Below are 19,294 nucleotides of genomic sequence, written 5' to 3'. Positions count from 1 at the left end.
TTCAGCATCTTAGCTGTAGAGGGCAGTGTCACTGGCCCTCATGTGGGATCCGAACCGGGGCCCTCTGGCATCCCAAGCGAGTTCTTAACCATCGCGCGCCACTCGGCCGGCCCGACAATTAACTTATTTTCAAGAGAAAGTTGATTTAACCAATAATAATTTTATTCTTCAGATATTAACTCTTTGTAAAAATGCTAGCCATTAAAAAGAAAAATCTTTCTAGCTAGTAGTTAAAAAAAATTTAAAAATAATAAAAATGCTAGCTATTAATTCTATACTTCATTCTCGTATGAGTCCTCTTCATATCACACATTTTACTAACGAGGTTGAGGGTACTGGCAATTTGAGGAGAGTTTGCAAATCAGTCTTTACATTAGGTAAAGAAATTGTACTTAGCAGAATATATATATCTTTTGGCTAACATTTTAGGCATAAACTTACACCAGAAATGTAGTCTTTAAAATGAATATAAAACTGATAAAACGAGAATTTCTATAATTTTTTAAAACTCACTTTGCTTATGAGTACTATCTGTGTTTCCAAGGCTATAAAATTAGATTACAGCTAATGGACTACCACTGCAGTAAAAAATATGAAACATGAAATTTTCCTTCCTCCTAATACTCATTAAGGCAGTAATATTCTACATTAGGCACACGTCTTTTTGTCTGATGATCTTTTGCAGACAAGAATTTTAAAATTATATTAAATGAGCTTAGAGACAGCAAACTGTCCTGGGAGAATTGTCTCTGTGTGTTAAAGTCTATTTATCCATCTCTTTCTTTGAAATTCAAGCTTAGACTGTTTTTTTTGTATGTATAGCCTTTTACTTTACTTTTTTCCCCCATGAATTTGACACCAATGTAAGAAGCATCAGAAAATCACTGTAGATTTGAACTGTGGGGAAATTGTTTTAACTTCTGTGTCTAGGGTTAATGGTGAAAAGATTTGTATTTATAAATGTTACTTAATGAAGGCTTGCCGTTATAGTTTCTTAAAACTTATCTTTGTGTTTCAACATAATACAAAAATAGTATTAAGACTTCCTATATTCCCTTCACCCTGATTCCCCAAATGTTAACATTTAGTACATTTCCTTTGTAATTCTCTCTCTATATATTATTGTTTCTGAACAATTTGAAGTAAGTTTCAGAATGGATGTCCCATACTGCTAAATATTTGAGGAGGTATTTTCTAAAAGAATAAGGATATCCTCTTCTATCACCACAGTATCATCGTCAGATTCAGGAAATGAACATTGCTGTAGTACCATTATCTAATCTAGAGATTTCAGTCAGGTTTGCTAGTTGTCCCAGTAATGTCTTCTATAACAAAAGAAAAAAAATTTTTTTAGTGGTTCAAAGTCTACCTGAGAATCACTTACTATTGTACCCATTGTAACTACAGTAAAACCTTGGATTACAAGTAACTTGGTTTGTGAGTGTTCCGCAAGACAAGCAAACATTTCTCATACATTGTAACTTGGTAAATGAGCTGTTTCTTGCGATACGAACAGTTTGTTTCTGTAACGAATTATGCTCGCAAACCAAGGTATTACTGTATTTAATAATTTCCTTCAATCCTGAGCAGTTTCTTACTCTTTCTGTCTTTCATAACCATGGCATTTTGAAGAGTATAGGCTTTTTGTTGTGTTTGTTTTTGTTAAATAATGTATCTCAGTTTGGGTTGTGGTTATAAGTTTTTATTCCTCTTAAATCTATTTTGGTCAGTTATGTTAGCCTAGGAGATTTTCTCTTTTTTTCTAAGCTTTCAAATTTATCAACACAATTTTTATAGTATTTTTTATTTGCTTGTTTGTTCATTTTGTTATTTAGATTCTGCATATAAGTAAGATCATATGGTATTTGTCTTTCTCAGTCTGACTTACTTAACATAGCATAGTGCCCTCTAGGTCCATCCATGTTGTTGCAAATGGTAAGATTTCATTCTTTTTTTATGGCCGAGTAATATTCCATTGTATATAAGTACCACATCTTCTTTATCCAGGTGTCTATTGATGGGCACATGGGTTGCTTCTATATCTTATCTGTTATAAATAGTCCTGTAGTGAACACAGAGGTGCATATAGCCTTTCAAATTATTGTTTTGGATTTCTTCAGATAAATACCCAGAAGTGGAATAATTTTTTGAGGACCCTCCATACTGTTTTCCATAGTGGCTGCACCAATTTACAATCCCACCAACAGTACACAAGGGCACCCTTTTCTCCACATCCTCACCAGCACTTGTTGTTTATTGATTTATTGATGATAGCCATTCTGACAGGAGTGAGGTGGTATCTCATTGTGGTTTTAATTTGCATTTCACTGATGATTAGTGACATTGTGTATCTTTTCATATGTGTGTTGGCCATCTGTATGTCTTCTTTGGAGAAGTGTCTATTCAGGTCCTCTGCCCATTTTTTAATTTTTTTTTCTTTTTTTGGTTGAGTTGTATGAGTTCTTGGTAAATTTTGGATGTTGACCCCTTATCAGATTGGTGAGTATCTTCTGTCATTCAGTAGGCTGTCTTTCTGTCTTGGTGGTGGTTTCCTTTGCTGTGCAAAAATGTTTTAGTTTGATGTAGTCCCATTTGTTTATTTTTTCTTTTGTTTCCCTTGCCTGAGGAGACAGATCAGAAAAAATATTACTAAAAGCAATGTTAGAGAGCTTACTGCCTATGTTTTCTTATAGGAGTTTTATGGTTTGGGATCTTAATTTAAACCTTTAATCCCTTTTGAGTTTATTCTTGAATGTGGTGTAAGAAGGTGATCCAGTTTCATTTTTTTTTGTGTATATATTTGTCCAGTTTCCCCAGCATCATTTATTAAATAGACCATGTTTACTGTATATTCTTGCCTCCTTTGTTATAGATTAAATGACCATATAGGTATGGGTTTATTTCTGGGCTCTCTGTTCTGTTCCATTGATCTATGTGTCTGTTTTTATGCCATCGCCATGCTATTTTGATTATAGGCTCATAGTATAGTTTGATATCAGGTAGTGTGATCCTTTCAATTTTGTTCTTCCTCAGGATTGCCATGACCATTCAGGGTCTTTTGTGGTTCCATATAAATTTTAAGATTATTTGTTTTAGTTCTGTGAAAAATGCCAGTGATATTTTGATATAGGGATTGCATTGAATCTGTAGATTACTTTGGGTAGTATGGACATTTTAATGATGTTAATTCTTCCTACCCATGAACATGGTATATGCTTTCATTTATTTGTATCTTCAGTTTCTTCTGTAGTGTCTTACAGTTTTCTGGATATAGATCTTTTATCTCCTTGGTTAAATTTATTCATAAATTTATTTCTTTGATGAAATTGTAAATGGAATTTTTTTCTTAATTTCTCTTCCTGATAGTTCATTATTGGTGTATAAAAATGCAACTGATTTCTGATAATTAATTTTGTATCTTGCTACTTGACTGAATTCATTTATCAGTTCTAATAGTTTTTTGGTGAAATCTTTAAGGTTCTCTATATAGTAAAGAGGACCAACAGTCGAGGGCTGTCTGCTCACAGCACTTCCAGCACTGGCTGAGTAAGTTGTTTATTCTCAGAGAGGAAAACACAAAATCCATCATACTGCTCAGAATTTCAGTGACTTATAGCAGCAAACATTAATTTCTTGTATAGTCCTTGGCAGATTGTCTAGGATTTTGCTGAACTAGACTGGGCTGATGTAGGTCAGTAGAATCATAGACAATCTGCAGGTTGTGACCAGATCTCCTTCGCATGTCTTTCGTCTTCTGTTGACTAAAGTCAGTAGCACAAGAGGGCAAGTCCAAATGCACAGACACAGGTCAGGGCTCTGTTAAGTCATATATCCAAACATCCTATTGGCCAGTCAAGTCCCATGTCTAGGCCCAACGTCAGTGGAGGTCCAGGGGAGGGAGGGAGGATTTGCTGAACAATAACCCAGCCTGCCACAGTGGGATTTTGCTTAATGAACAAAAAAATGAGAATCTCACTGCCAAGATTTCATTGTCAGTCTTTCTCCTAAAATACTTGTTTGTCATCTCCATCTGTTATGAATGAGATACAATGTGACAACAACTTCAGTGCTATTTGGCAAAGAGAACAGCTTGTGCCGAGTTCTTATGAATTTTAAAATTTAGATTTGAATGGATCTTGTGTGTATCTGTATAGCTATTGAAAAAATGGTAACTATGTAAGTATTTCTCTGGAGGGAAGACTCAGTTGTTTTTATGTTTTTTAAATTCTTTTTTCTTATTTTAAATTGAGGTATACATACAGTAAAGTGTATTAAGTACTCTACACTTACGTGCACAGTTTACACATTTTTACATGTGTATGCATCCATGTAACCACCATCCAGTTCTAGATAAAAAACATTTTCCTAATGCCAAATAGGTTTCTCATGCCCCTCTGCAGTCAGTGATCCCTTCTTCCGAAGTTATGACTATTCTGACTCCTCTCACCATCGATTGTTACTCTTCTCAAAATTCATATAAATGGAATCATCCAGCATGTTCTCTTACATCTAACTTTTCAAGTTTTTATTACCTTACTGATAAACCATAGTCATTGGTTATTTGTCAAACTCCTATGTCTTTCTTAGCTTATAGAAAGACTGTGACTCTCTATAAGACAACTCTGGATGTTGTCTCTTCTGTTATAGAAAGAATCGTCCATGTTTTACGTACAGCTTTTAAGGCTAAGATTAGACTATAAAAAGTCCATTCAAAAGAAACTGCTGTGTGTCAGAAAAATGACATCAATACAGACTCATAGCCAATCATGTGATCCTCCGGTTTCCTGTGTGAAGTTCTGGTCATTGATTTCAACCCAATTATTCCCCAGGAATTCCACAGTGCATATGCCTGGTGGGATGTTTATTTCCTATACATACGGTCCATCACTGCACTCCTCTGAGCTGTGGTTTACATTGTGGGCTTTGGAGGCTTCGTAGCTCCTGGTCAGCCATGAGTCCCACCCATTCTTTCCGTTTGATTTGTGGCACAATGCAAGAGCTAGTCTTCCAAAAGGAAATGCCTACTTCGTTATTCAGTAATACAAACACGTTCTGTAAAGAACAGACATGAAATCACTTGAGATTTTGGTAATAATCACTTACAAAGGCTAAGATATTACTCTGGTCTTTGAAGCCATATTAGATAATAACTCATCATCAGTTTTAAAAGTGCCTATATGAAAAGCATTTTCATTCATCCAACATGAACAAAAGACTGAAAATACATTCATACTTTGAGTGGTTGGTAGAATATCAGCTGAGAAAAATTCATTTAATTCTGTCACTTTTAGTTTCAGAGCACCTATTAATTTATTAAAATTAAGTCTGCCTCCTATCAGCACAGTTAATTTATGTAATTATTGATTTTGAATATTTAATCGTTTTAGTTTTGTTATGCATTGTAAATTTAGGAGTTTTAAAAATAATCATTTATGGAAATACATAATTAAATGAAGGCATCCCTACATGTTATTGAACTTTCTTTTCATTTTCATAGGTCAGATATCTAGGAACAGTAATTAATTAGTTTCAGGGATGGTATATTGTAAAAGTGTATAACAGTGTACCCTACACCTAAACTGCCGAGTCTGTCAAGTGAGAAAATTGGCTAGAGAAGTGGAGTTTAATTCTGAAGTTTGCAGAGCACAAGCAAAGCATAAAGGTTAATTCTAACATTTTTGTAACCCCTCGTGCAGAAGAGTGAGAAGAAGTCCACTTGAAAGTTGAGGTTATTACTCCATGTTTATGACACATAAAGCAAAAACTACACATGGTCAGTGGTCTTAGCTGTGTTTATAACTAGAAAATTGATAGTGAAATCCCTGCTTGCTTTTACTTTGTGGAATCTAATGATTTATTTCAAGTGAGGTGTGAACCCTTGTTAAAGCAGCTAGCTACTGTACCTAAACATGTCTACATATCCGAATTCCTGGCTTTAGTTCTGTCAACAAATTCATATTCTACACCCTTATTCAATGTCTTAATGTAACTCAGTATAATTAGGCATTTTAATGCGTATATTTGCTAATTTTTTCTCTTTAACAGATTTTAGTTGATATTTGAGGTTGTTTTATGCTCTGTACAAGGTAGGGAACTGTCCACTGTTCCCTACCAGGTACTTAGGGATGACTCACAAACTAAATTTTTAAGAGACTTGTCACAAAGATGTGACCCCTCCCCATTTGTGAAAAGTTTAATTAATATCAGAAGATACTTTGTGTTAAAAAAAAAGTACAAGACTTGACTTTGCTATGTTAGAAAAAGCCAATTATATCATCCTAACTTATATTTCCTCCTTTCAAATTACTCTTCAAATCACTGTCCTTTCAAAAACAGAAAATTCCCACTTGTCTAGCTGTTTCAAGCAATCCTGTTCATCTTTTCTTGGTCTTCACATAATCTCAACCAAGTTACTTTTTTTTTTTTTTTCTTAAAGATTTTTATTGGGGAATTGGGGGAGGGGAACAACGTTGGGAATTCGGGGAAGGGGGAACAGACAAATTGCTGTTTTTGTTCTTCAGTCTAGTTGTGGAGGACGTCGTTTCACTGGCCCATGTTGGTATTATCATTGCGCTCTTCCTGGCTGAGGCAGATCGGTCACTGGCCTCTGGATGGCTGCTCACAGAGGCTCACGGTAGCTCACACCGGCTGCCGACTGCTCACGCCGGCTGCCAGCCACTCACGGTAGCTTATGGCAGCCCACTGCAGCAGGGGCTGCAGCTTACACTGTTGCAGGGGACTCACGGCAGCCCAGCTCCAGGTTGAGCTGTTGTTCACCATCTTAGCTGTAGAGGGCACAGCGTCACTGGCCCTCATGTGGGATCCGAACAGGGGACCTGCTGCTCAGAGCTGGTGTCCCAAGCCAGCTCTTTACCAATGCGCCACTCGGCCGGCCCACTATCATTCATTCTTAGTTCCATTGTTTTCTTTCCATTTCTCCTTAATACTTCATTCTCTTAATCGAACCTCAGAGTATTTTCTCAATCTCTGATACATAATCTTTTTTTTCCTTGTCAAGGAAGGCTGTGCCAACCTTGTACAGTAGCTGAAGTGACTTTGACATTTTTAACAGAAAGGATGGTGAAATTTACTGGGTTCCCAATTTAATGCCCAGAGGTCCTGGATCTTCATGGTTAGGTTGCTATAACAAACAAATGCATTTTGAAAATACATACCTTAAAAGGCAAAAACCAACCTTTTCTTAAACAGTAAACAATATTTTAAATAATTATTAAGTAATGTGCTCAAATTTTTCTTAATTTTGTTAAAAAACACCCTGCTACCTAAGTATATTATTGTAAACTAAGTACATCATGCGTTTTGGTATTTCTGTTCTTAAATCTAGGAAGTTTGTATTTATGGCTGATCTTTTGTTTTATTTATTTTCTTTAGTTTCATGCTATGGATACATTGTATAGACACAGCTATGATTTGAGCAGTGCAATTAGTGTCTTAGTGCCACTGGGAGGACCTGTTTTATGCAGAGATGAAATGGAAGAATGGTCAGCCTCAGAAGCGAGTTTATTTGAAGAGGCACTGGAAAAATATGGAAAAGACTTCAACGATATACGTCAAGACTTTGTAAGTAGAAAATTGTGAATAAAATAAAATGTTGAGGTGGGAATATGTTATTTGTTTTAGAAACCTGGTAAACCTTGAAGTATTTCTTTAGCAAGCATGTGACTTAGTAATTTTTATCTGCTCTACATAGAATGAAGACCAGTCTTATAGAGGGAGGAATTGACATTTGTTCTGGGAAGTCATTGTGAGTAAGACTCAGGGTCAGGAGGCCCTGAGTTCTTGCAGTAAGCCTTGGCAGTATGAATTCATCTTCTCTGAGTTCCAAGTTTAAAATATGGACAGCTTGTCTAACCATTTGCACTAAACATATCTGATCTCTGCTTTTTAAGCTTGTTGCCCTCCTTTAGACCTTTGCTATTTTTCTAGTTGTCTGACTAATTGTTGAGCCTCAGTTTGATGTGGGCCTTTAATATGGAAACAACCTGTTTCATTGAGTTGTCTATCTGTAATTTCTTATATCTACTGCGTTTGCTTAAAACAATTATTTTGAATTCTTTTTCAGGCAAATAGTAGATATCCATTTCTTTGGGGTCAGTTGCTAGAAAATTACTGTGTTCCTTTCTTGGTGTCCCGTTTCCTTCATGTTTCATGTTTCTCGTAGCCTTGAGTTGATTTCTGCATTTGATAGAGCAGTTACCTCTTCCATGCTTTACAGGCTGGTTTTACTGGGGCAAGGCCTTCAGCAACGGGTGAGTGTAAGGGTGCAGGCTGGTTGGGGTGTGATGGCTCCAGCTCCCAGGAAGGCCCAGTGGCACACAGTCTGTTCGGCTCCATCAGCTGAGGTCAGTGTTGGTAAAGATTGCCGGGGTTCCTCCATGGCCATGGCTGCAGGTGCCTGCAGTGACAGTAAGGGCAGTTTTGGGTGACAAAGGCTGTTGAGGGCCTCCTGATCTTTTTTTCCTCCCATGGAGGGTGTCATGGCCAAGGGGATCCCTCTTGGCAGTGGGTCTCGCTTTGGAGTGTCCTTGCCTTGGCAGTGGTACCTGAGGCATTGGCGTGCTTGGATCGGCCACAGAGCCAGGAGTGGGGCACAGAGACAGAGAGTGACAGCAGACTGGGGTCTGCGGTGCTGGCTAGCCTGCAGTTTCGGTGGCTCTGGTGCCTGACATGTACGTGTATGTGGAGCAGCCAGAGTTGTGGGGTCCAGAGTATGCATGGGGTTCAAGGTAGAGGCTGGCAGCCCTGTTCCTGGGATGGGGGCACAGCAGTGTCTTCTGGGAGTGGCCCAGCAGCATCTCCCAGGGGCAGCAATGACTGTTGGTTAGTTACCTCAGTGGCAGAAGTTGCTCGTTTCTCTGAAGAGCAGGCTGCTGGTGTCCCTAGCAACAAACATGGAGTCCTCATCTTTTTTTTTTTTTTAAGATTTTTATTAAAATATACATACAATATTATATTAGTTTCAGGGGTACACCATAGTTATTCAACATTTATATACCTAAAGAAGTGAGCACCATGATAAGTTCAGCAACCATCTGACACCGTACCACGCTATCACAATATTAGTGACTATATTTTCTATGCTGTACATTACATCCGCAGGACTTATTTGTCTTATACCTGGAAATTTGGAACTCTTATTCCCCTTTACCTTTTCCCCCCTTTTTAAATGTTTCAATTACAGTTGACATTCAATATTATTTTATATTAATTTCAGGTGTACAGCATAATGGTTAGACATTTATATAATTTAAGAAGTGATCCCCCTGACTAGTCTAGTACCCACCTAGCACTATACATAGTTATTACCATATCATTGACTATATTCCCTGCGCTTTACTTTACATCCCCATGACTATTTTGTAACTACCAATTTGTACTTCTTAATCCCTTCACCATTTTCACCCCGCCCCCAACCCCCCTCCCATCTATCACCCTGATAAATCTAGTTCCCATCTGACACCATAGTTATTACAGTATTATTGATTATATTCCTTATGCTATACCCTACATCCCCATGACTACTGTGTAACAACCAATTTGTACTTCATAATCCCTTCCCCTTTTTCACCCACCCTCAACCCCACTTCCATCTGGCAACCATCAAAATGTTCTCTGTATCTATGAGTTTGTTTCAGTTTGGTTTGTTTATTTTGTTCTTTAGATTCCACATATGAGTGAAATCACACTGCATCTGTCTTTCGCTGTCTGACATCCTCCACTCAGCACAGTATCCTCCAGGTCCATCCGTGCCTCCGCAGATGGCAGGAACCCATTCCCTTCCTTGGCTGAGCAATATTTCATCTGAGTCCTCTGCTTGAAAGCTGCAGGGATTCTGTCATGGAGGCTGTCGAGGTCCTCAGTGGCAAAGGCTGCCAGCCTCCTCTGTAGAGCAGGCCACTGGGGACCTCAGTGGCAGCCACCTTGTGGCTTATACTGACAGCCTCTACCCTTCTTTGTTCTTACCCATTTCCAGATGTCTCAGCTAAGCCCATCTCCACAGTGATCCTTTCTGTGCCATTATTTATTACTTGCCGCACAGTGTTGCTGTGAGTTCTTAATTTGACTCTTGCACCCTCCCAGGGCTATTTTCATTTGTCAGTAGCTATCTGTTTTGGTTTTGGTTTTTTGGTTTTTTTTGGCGGGGGGACGGGGACACAAGACTGGTATCTCCTACACCTCTATCTTGCTGACATCTTTCTCCCTGTCTATTTCATCTTTTCTAGTTTATTGTCATAAAGTTGTTCATAATAGTCTCGTATTATCCTTTTAAGGTCTGTCATCGGATGGATCTGTAGCGATGATTTCTCTTACATTCCTGATAATGGTAATTTAGGTCTTCTCGCTTCTTTCCTCATCAGTCTGGCCTAGCGGTTGATCAGTTTTAGTGATCTTTGCAAAGAACCAGCTTTTGGTTTGATTGACTCTCCTGTTTCATTAATTTCTGCTTTTATTTTTATTATTTCCTTCCTTCAACTTGCTTTGGGATAATGTGCTTTGTCTTTTCCTAGTGTCTTTGTTTCTTTCTTATTTTTCAATTATAGTTGACATGCAATATTCTATTAGTTTCATGTGAACAGCATAGTGGTTAGACATTTATATCACTTACAAAGTGATCCCCCGATAAGCCTAGTATCCCTTTCACACCATTCATAGTTATTACAATATTATAGACAATATATTCCCTACGCTGTACTTTAAGGTTGAAGCTTAGATAATTTATTTGAAACATTTCTTCTAATGCAGTTATTTATTGATAGTATATATTTAGCTGACAATGATTTCAGCTTTGCCTGAAAAAACTCTTTACTGTTTCCTTTAAAAATATATTTTGCTCTTTCTGTAATTCATTTATTTTTCTCTTTCAATAGTTAGTCTATTTGGCTTATGTAATTTCTGATGAGAATTTCCTGTGTATGTAAATGTTTCCTTTTCTTTGTATTCAGATTTTCTCTTTACTCTTGGTTTTTACCAGTTATTACTACTACATGGTGCCTGGGTGTGTTTTTCTTTGTAATTCTACTTGTAGTTCACTGAGTTTCCTAGAGCTGAGATTTTCTTTATGTATTAACTTGTGTAATTGGTATTGAATTATTTTCTAGTACACTGTTTTCTCTGTTGTGTTCAGTATATTGATAAACTTACTAAAGGAATTCTTCAAATATGGTAGCATACATTTTTCTAACATTTACATTTTATTCTTTTTTTATGCTTTTTATCTGTTTAAATTCCCCATCTATTCATGTGTGTTGTCCACCATTTTATAGATCCTTTAATATATTAGTCATTGTTATTTTAAAGTCCCTATCTGATATTTCTAACATTTGGGGCCATATTGGGGTCTGTGTCTATTGCCTGATTTATTTCTTGAAAATGGGACATTTCATGCTTTTTAAAATATCATATTTTTGATTGGATGGGGAACATCTGTATAAACAACAACAGAGAGAGAGTTCAGTAGTATTTATACTCTGAAATGAGCAGGCAGCTTCTCTTGCTAGGTCGTTATTATGGGGAATTGAGTCTGGCTAGTTTTTGTTAGTTACCTTCAGTGTACCACATACTAGAAGGCCTAAAATTTTCTGTACTTCAGTGACAGTTTTGAGCCTCATAGGGCCCCAAAAGCTTAATTGTAAGTTGCCTTGGTTTTGTCGGATATCCTCCTCACCTATTAGGAAAGGCTGTCCACCTGACTAGTTGCTCTCACACCTCACCCAGTCTGCAACCTAACAGGTTTCACTTCCCCGCCAGCCTGAAGAATTATGCAGACAAACCGATCACATCCTCCCATGGGAAGCTTTTTTAGGAACCCAGGGACACTTACTTCTTGTTCCACAAAGCCTCACTTCCATAACCCCTACTGGCCCACCGTACCCTAGTGCAACCCCCGTGTGACCCTGCATGGTGTCCTCTTCCCCTGGGCTGTGAGCATATGACGCTAGTAAATTGCTGCCAGTCTCATCTGTTTTGAGTGTTGTATGTTGGACGTTTGACCATCTTGTACTGTTTTGAGGGGCGGATCCCTAACTGAAAGTGAATACGAGGTGTTCTGAACACCCACAGCCTTCTAAGGCTTACCTGTGCTTAATGTGGAGCCTGGAATGCCGAGGGTTTTTTCGGTGTTCCTGTTATATCCTCAGCATGCCAGGTACTGAGCCTCTCCACATTATTGCCCTTCTGATAGTAGCGTGGCGTTCCTTGTTACTGCCTGCGGGGTTCATGGTGAGGGCACAGAGGGTTTCCGTCCTCCTGTTCTAGCCCCAGCCTTAGGCAGGCTTTGCGTCCCCGAGTCTCAGTGGCAGAGTCCCCTGGTATTTCTGCTCTTCCTGCAGCTCCCTTGTGGCAACCAGTCTCTGCCTTCTGCTGCCTTTTACTGTCAGGGATGCATGGATGGGCACCAACTTCCTGCCCCTCGCAAGTGGCAGACGGCTTTTGCTCGGTATGAAAGAAGGATCTCAGCAGCCAGGGGTTTTCTCTTCTGGTCCCCAGTGGCAGCTGACCACCATTTTTTGCACACCCACATCACCACCAGTGGAGGTGTTCTTGGGTCTCTTGCCCTGTCCCAGATTCCTGCTGCTGAGCACCTAATGGAGGAAAGGGGTGTGTGGGTTCTGAGCACTGCTGTGTTTAGCTTCACCATGCAAAATTTGATAATGGTGTGTTTTCATTCTCATTCCTTCAAAGTCGTTTTCATTTTTCCCTTTGATTTCTTTTTTGACCCATGGATTTTTAGAAGTAAGTTCCACATATGTGGTGTTTCTTTCCATATATTTTTCTGTTAATAAATTCTGGTTTAATTCTGTTGTGATCAGAAAACATATTCTGTAAAAAAAAAACCCCACAAATTTTACATTTTTGAGATTTGATTGATTCTGACCCAGTATATGCTTAATTATGGTGACTGCTCCATGTGCTCTTGGAAAGAAGATATTTTGCTGTTAGATGGAATGTTCTATAAATGCTACTTAGGTCAAGTTTATTGATTGTGTTGTTCATGCCTTCCTAGCCTTACTGATTTTCTGTCTACTTGTTCTATTGCTTATTAATAGAGCAGTATTAAAGTCTCTAGCTGTAATTCTGGATTTTTCTATTATTTCTTTCAATTGTAATTAGGTTTTTGCTTTAATTATGTTGAAATTCTGTGATTAGGTACATACACATTTAGGATTGCTATGTTCTCATGATAAATTGACCCTTTAATCTTTACATCATGCCTCTTTATTCATGGTAATATTCTTTGGGGTAAAGTCTACTTTATCTCCTATTAATATAATTATTCCAGCGTTATTTCATTGTTTACATGATATAGCTTGTTTCAGTCCTTTTATTTTTTTATTTTTATCTTATTTATGCCTAAAGTGGCTTTTTGTAGACAGAATACAGTTGGATTTTTTAAAATAAACAATCTGACAAACTGCCTTTAGTTGTAGTGTTTAGATCACTTACTTTTAATATAATTGTCAGTAATATAATTATCAGTTTACATCCATCATCTTAGCATTAATTTTCCATTTGTCCCATTGTTTTTTGTTCTTTACCCTTTTTCGATTAATTTTTTATGATTCTTGTTTTATCTCTACTAGTAACTTATTAATTAAACTTTTGTTTAATGGTTTACAGTATGCATCTTTAATGTACCGCAGTCTACCTTCCAATCAGATACCACTTAGATCACATAGATTATAAGAATCACATAACAAGACGCTTTCAGTTCCTACCTCCAATTACTGTGCTTTTGTTGTCATACAGTGTATGATTACTATTTTTTGCTTTAGACAGTGATCTTTTAAAGAGTAAAAAAAATCTTTTTATATAAATATATAAAATATATTTATATAAATAAATATATAAAATATATTTATATAAATAAATATATTTATTTCTTTATCGTTATTTTATTTATTTAAAACTTTTTACCATTTCTGCCCCTCTTCATTTCTTTGTGTAGATTCACATTTCTGTCACCACCAATGGGGGCTTTCTCAGGTTTCCTGTTCTGGCCCAGTTCTTTCTGATGAACACCTGATGGAGATCTGTGACAAATGTTGTGGATTCCCCTTGTGTCTAGAGCTTCCAGAGATGTTCAACAGTTGTCCTAGTCCACTGTTGACCTTTAATTATTTGGTAAATTTTTTGTTGTTTTCTTCTTACTTTCATTTTTATTGGTCATCTGTATCTTTTATTCTCCGCTAGAGTAAAAATAGTTTGTGAGTCCTTTCTGTCCTCCGAGTGACTTTGCAATTCAGTTGATTGTCCTGCAACCTTAACTCTTGGATGGATTAAATAATTGTTAGGGTTTTATAGATTATCTGTTTTTTCCCCCACATTTTTAGGGTGGGAATGACATTTTCTTGTAGATTTCAATATCTTAAACAGAAGCAAGACCTGAAATATGACAAGTAACTTGAAAAGTTCCAAGTGCAGAATAGCAAAGTTTTTCTTTTTCATGTGATCAAGTCCATTGCCATAGAAACTCCTTTCAGCAAAGGATGTTTCCTAGCTGTTGTATCATTTAGGCTTTAGTTGCAGATAACAGAATTACAGGAGCTATTTTGAAATGAATGGGATATAATTTTGGAAATTGGGTGCTTAAAATCATGGATAAGGTTTGTTGAAGTCTGCCCTAGATTAGAATTCAGAACAGTCCCACAGAAATGGCCTCGCACTCCCACCTCTGCCCCGTATGGAATCTGGGCAGCGTCTTGGTTACTTTCTGCCCTAGGATTATACCTCTTGAACCATGATCTTGGGATCTGGAAACTTCCAGCAGAGCGTTTGGCGGTGGAACCATTTTGTGCTTCTCCGCTGCAGCAAAATGATGCCTTGTGCGCCGTCCTCTCTTAACTGTGTTTAATTCACTTCTGAATTTAGGGCTTAAACACATACACCTGATTGGAAGAAATACATCACAAGGGAGCCTAGGAAATAGAATGTTTGGATTTCTAGCCTTTACATTATAGGAGAGTGAACTAGGAGGAAGTTGGAAAGGATACTGAGCAAATCATAATTTGAGCTAATTTAAAGAGAAAGGTATTTATTACAAGGTGTTAGAAGGCTAACAGAACTTCAGGGAGTTTCCAGAGATCCAAGTTTAGTTGCTTCACAGCCAGGACTTGCGAAGCCAAGAGCAATATCTAACCCCACAAGGGTAAGATTTTAGTAGAAACCCCATTACAACATCTGCTGCCTCTGCCACCAATCTTGCTTCATTACTGCTCCACCTTGACTCTGTCAATAAATGCCACATCTCTAGGGTCTGTTCTTTGAATGCTTCTTACCAATTTTTGTATTAGCTAGAGTGCTTTTGATTATGGGTGAGAGAAACTCAACCTTACCTAGTTTAGGATAAAGAATAAATATATAGGTTATATTAGAGTTCTGAGTTGCTAAGTACAGAATTCACTATATCTAATAGAAGCAGAAAGGAACATAGGACATTAGTTTTTTATAGAATCTCCAGGAAGACTAGAGAACTGGGCTTGGATACTACACTTCCAGGAACAGTGGAAACACCCAGACCCTCCGCTGCTTGGCATCCAATGAGGTCAACACAGATGGCCCAGAAGAGCATATCTCAGTCGTCATTCTTGCCAAACTATCCAGCCTCCCTGCATGCAGCCTCATCTGATGCTGCTCACTTCTTTCTATATCTAAATGTCATTTAGGTTTGTCAGCTTGGCTAACCTGACCCAGTATCTGCACCCTCGTCCAAGGGTATGTGGGGAAAAGTTTAGAGCTTCAAGGAAGGCAAGCTATTGGGTTGTTTGAAAAGTCTTGACGTATTTTTTCTGTGTTTTTTGTTGCAAAAATGTGTCATGACTTTTCCGGCAATCCAATAGAAGCGGGTTGGAAATAGATGTGCAGTTTCTGCCACTACTCACTTCTCTGGCTACTCAGCATCCACCCTTGCTTTCTGTATACGCTTCCTTTCTATACGTCAGCTTTTGAACAGTAGTAATTATTCCTGAGTCAATAGAAAATGTGGTACCATTTGTTCAAATGGGGAGGTCCAACTTTATGGTCACAGCATTCATCTCTGGTTGACGTTTATTCATCCTTTGGTTTTAGTCACAACCCCGTCTTTATAGCTTCAGCATTAAATTGTGAAGGTAAAACTACTGCCAACAGACCTTGTAAAAAATAAAAAGGCAACTGGGGTGCAGAAGGAACATAATTATACCAAGCAAGAAAGGAAATATAGATGTCTTGTTTAATCTTCCTTTCTCCTTTTCTAAAACTCATCCTGAGGCCTTTGTTGGCAATCAAAATCAAATTCCCCCACTATTCTCCTCTCCTTAGGACCTTTGATGACCATAGTTCTTAATCTGGTTGGGTGACCCAGACCTTCATTCCCGAGGGTTTTGAGCCCTGGGTCGGAAGCAGTGTTTTGTAGGAATAAGTCTTTCATAATTCTGTGGGTCGTATTGTTAGTCAATGCATCATAGGCAGAAAAGGCAAGTCATATTTAGAATAGTTGTCTGTTCAGTGAGAACAGATAGCTGCTATTCCAGGATGCCAAGAGTCTAATGTAACTGACATGTTACTAGGAATGGTGCCATGTTGGAGGCGCAGTGTGTCTGTTCCTTGCAGATTGGACACCTGGAGTAATCAGATCAGATTTGGTGAAAGGACATCCATGTAGTGGCACCCATGGGTGATGTCTGTCTCCTTGCCTCTGTGTCCACTTTGTTTATGTATCCTTTGAGCAGTCATTGGCGTGGCTAGGAAAAAAGGCTGATTGATCGCCATAGAGGAGATAACCTTATCCACGTGATATTAATGAGTATCTTCTCTGCAGAGGGAGCATGTGCATAAGAATGGAGACACAAATACCCTCACTCTCAGACCCATCCTGCTGGTCTGCCCCACAGACCTCTTTCCTAAGGCTTATAGTTACCAGCCCTCTAATCCGATTCAAGTCCCTAATCATTGTGACAAGTAAATAACCACAGTTCACAAATGGGTATGGATTAGTACTTCTGGCCATTTCTCCTTCAAGTAGAAGGAGAAAGCGAGATGTTTAATGTTCCATCCTCCAAAGGACCTCCCTTCTTCACCCGCTTCAGAGCCGCTCCTGCTTGGGGCTGTGAAATATTATAGCAGTATACCGTATTTTGCTGTGTGTAATGCACTCCCATGTATAATGGCGCACCCACATTTTTGGCCCAAACTTTCAGGGAAAAAGAAATCTTTCGTTTTAATTTTGTAATTCGAATTTTTGTTTATTTACATTTAGGTACTTGTTTTTTGTATTATAAAGGAATTTTAGCATTTATTTTTTAACATATTATGGTACAAGAAATTTTATGTAACAAATAATTACAAAACACAAGAACAGATACAAGGTAGAAGAAATTTTATGTACCGGTAAAAATTTATGATATTTACGCATCACAGAAAGCCAAAGAACTCTTCATTGTTGCAAATTTGTCGTAAGTTCAACAAAACCGATTATCATATTCCAGGGCATTTTGCATACGGATATCATTATTGATTTCTAGAGTTACACTTTTAACTCATAAGCATAAATAAAAGAATGAAAAACATTTATGTAGATACAGAATTAGTACTACCCATGTATAATGCACTTTCTTATTTTTCCCTCACAAATTTGGGCAAAAAGTACGCATTATAATGGCAAAATACAGTAATCCTGGTTGGTGCCAGTATATCATGCAAAGCCATCTGCCACATTCAGGTTTTTTTCCGTCTAAATTGATCTGTCATTGGGAACTCCCATGAAGCCAAAAGTGAGGGTTGAGGGAGAAATGATGCTGCATCAGGAATAGACACGCCGGGGCGCGTTCCTCGCGTTCAGGAGCCACTCTTCTCCCTGATAAGGGAGTGGTGCTGCTGAGCACACCTGCTTAGTACTCTATGGCTCAGATAGTCTGGATCGGGATGAAGCTCAGGTTACATGGTCCCTTGGTTTCTTTTTGTCAGGCTTCCAGGTAATTGCATGCTGGGGGGGTTATTTCTCAAAAGGAGAATAGTTCGGAGATGAAGAGGTTTCTGCTTGCTTAAAACCGTAGGGGACTATGAGGTCTTACCCTGTGAGGTCTTGCCATATGCTCCTTAAGCCACCCCTCAGACCCTCTCAACTCCATTAGTTTGCTTGTTGGATTGGAGACAACTGTTTGCTTTAGTTGCAGTGCAAATGACAGTGACTATGCGGACCTGGTCCTGTAAGGAGACCACATCTGTAACTACTGTCAGAGTTGCCTCTCAGTTAAACTTAAAATAAATCCCTTTGCCTGAACTCCATCTGTTTTCTCTTTAGACCATGTAGATGAGTTAAATGTGGAGGTGATAGAAATGGCGTGGATACTTCACACGTGGGTCACAAGCTGCAGGGTGGCCTGGGAAGGACCGTTTTAACCCTATAACTCTGGTGGTGCATTAGGGACAGCTGGATGGGAGAGCACCTACCTGTAAAATCGGCCACAACCGCTAAAAATCATGAATGTTATCAGTCATTTTGTTTGAAGGTTTGATGCACCCTGATTTGCATCTTGGATGACTAACATCTCCCTTTACAAAGGGACGTATTGAATATATTTGGTTATGGGTCTCATGAGCGGGAGCTCATCTATCCATTTTTGAATAATGGAAAATATATACCAAAGGCAAACTTGCTATTTTTCTAATATGAACTACACTCGGCTATGTTCTTTTTCAGAGATTTGGATTTTTATTTTATTTACAATAAAAATAGATGAAAATAGAGCAGTTTTTAAAAGGATGAGAAATATTATGCCAGGGGCCAAATGACACCCACTTGTAGCTGACAGTTTTGGAAGTTAAAGTAACTCCAGCTAAATCTATTTAAATATCATTTCTAAAAATTGTACTTCAATCCCACCTGTAACCCAAGAAGAGCTTTCCTGAGTAAGTCATGAAATAGTATCCGTCTTAAGGTTTATAATTTTTAACAAAATTGGAAATGAGAAGTGGAATATGTTGTATTAGAGTCTAACTGAATATAACTTGTTTGGGGTATCCTTTTGCTAAGAATTAATTGCAGTTTTCTCAAACATTTCTCCTAGAATGAACTTCCAGGTGGATATTTGCCTCATGTTAAAGTAGTAGTTTTAAAGGAAAGCAATTTCTACAGTAGCTTGTTTCCATTATCATGTTAAATATTTTTTCAGCTCCCTTGGAAATCACTGACTAGCATCATTGAATATTATTACATGTGGAAAACTACTGACAGATACGTGCAGCAGGTAATTTTCTTATCTTGCTTCCAGTGCAGTTTGTTTCATTTGCTTCATCT

The 19,294-nt window shown here is 38.1% G+C and overlaps 1 protein-coding gene across 1 annotated transcript in view; it reads left to right on the top strand.

The window, feature by feature from the left end:
- MTA3 (metastasis associated 1 family member 3) overlaps nucleotides 1-19,294 on the top strand; it is an 82,824-nt gene that overhangs the window by 27,977 nt on the left and 35,553 nt on the right. The window contains exons 6-7 of the mRNA XM_019647914.1: nucleotides 7,393-7,581; nucleotides 19,170-19,244. Coding sequence (XP_019503459.1) covers nucleotides 7,393-7,581; nucleotides 19,170-19,244 — 264 coding nt within the window. The remainder of the gene's footprint in view (nucleotides 1-7,392; nucleotides 7,582-19,169; nucleotides 19,245-19,294) is intronic.

This window comes from Hipposideros armiger, unplaced genomic scaffold (genome assembly GCF_001890085.2).
Source record: "Hipposideros armiger isolate ML-2016 unplaced genomic scaffold, ASM189008v1 scaffold_118, whole genome shotgun sequence".
Classification (NCBI taxonomy): domain Eukaryota; kingdom Metazoa; phylum Chordata; class Mammalia; order Chiroptera; family Hipposideridae; genus Hipposideros; species Hipposideros armiger.
Note: the sequence above shows the minus strand (reverse complement) of the source record. Positions and strands in the feature narration are given on the sequence as shown.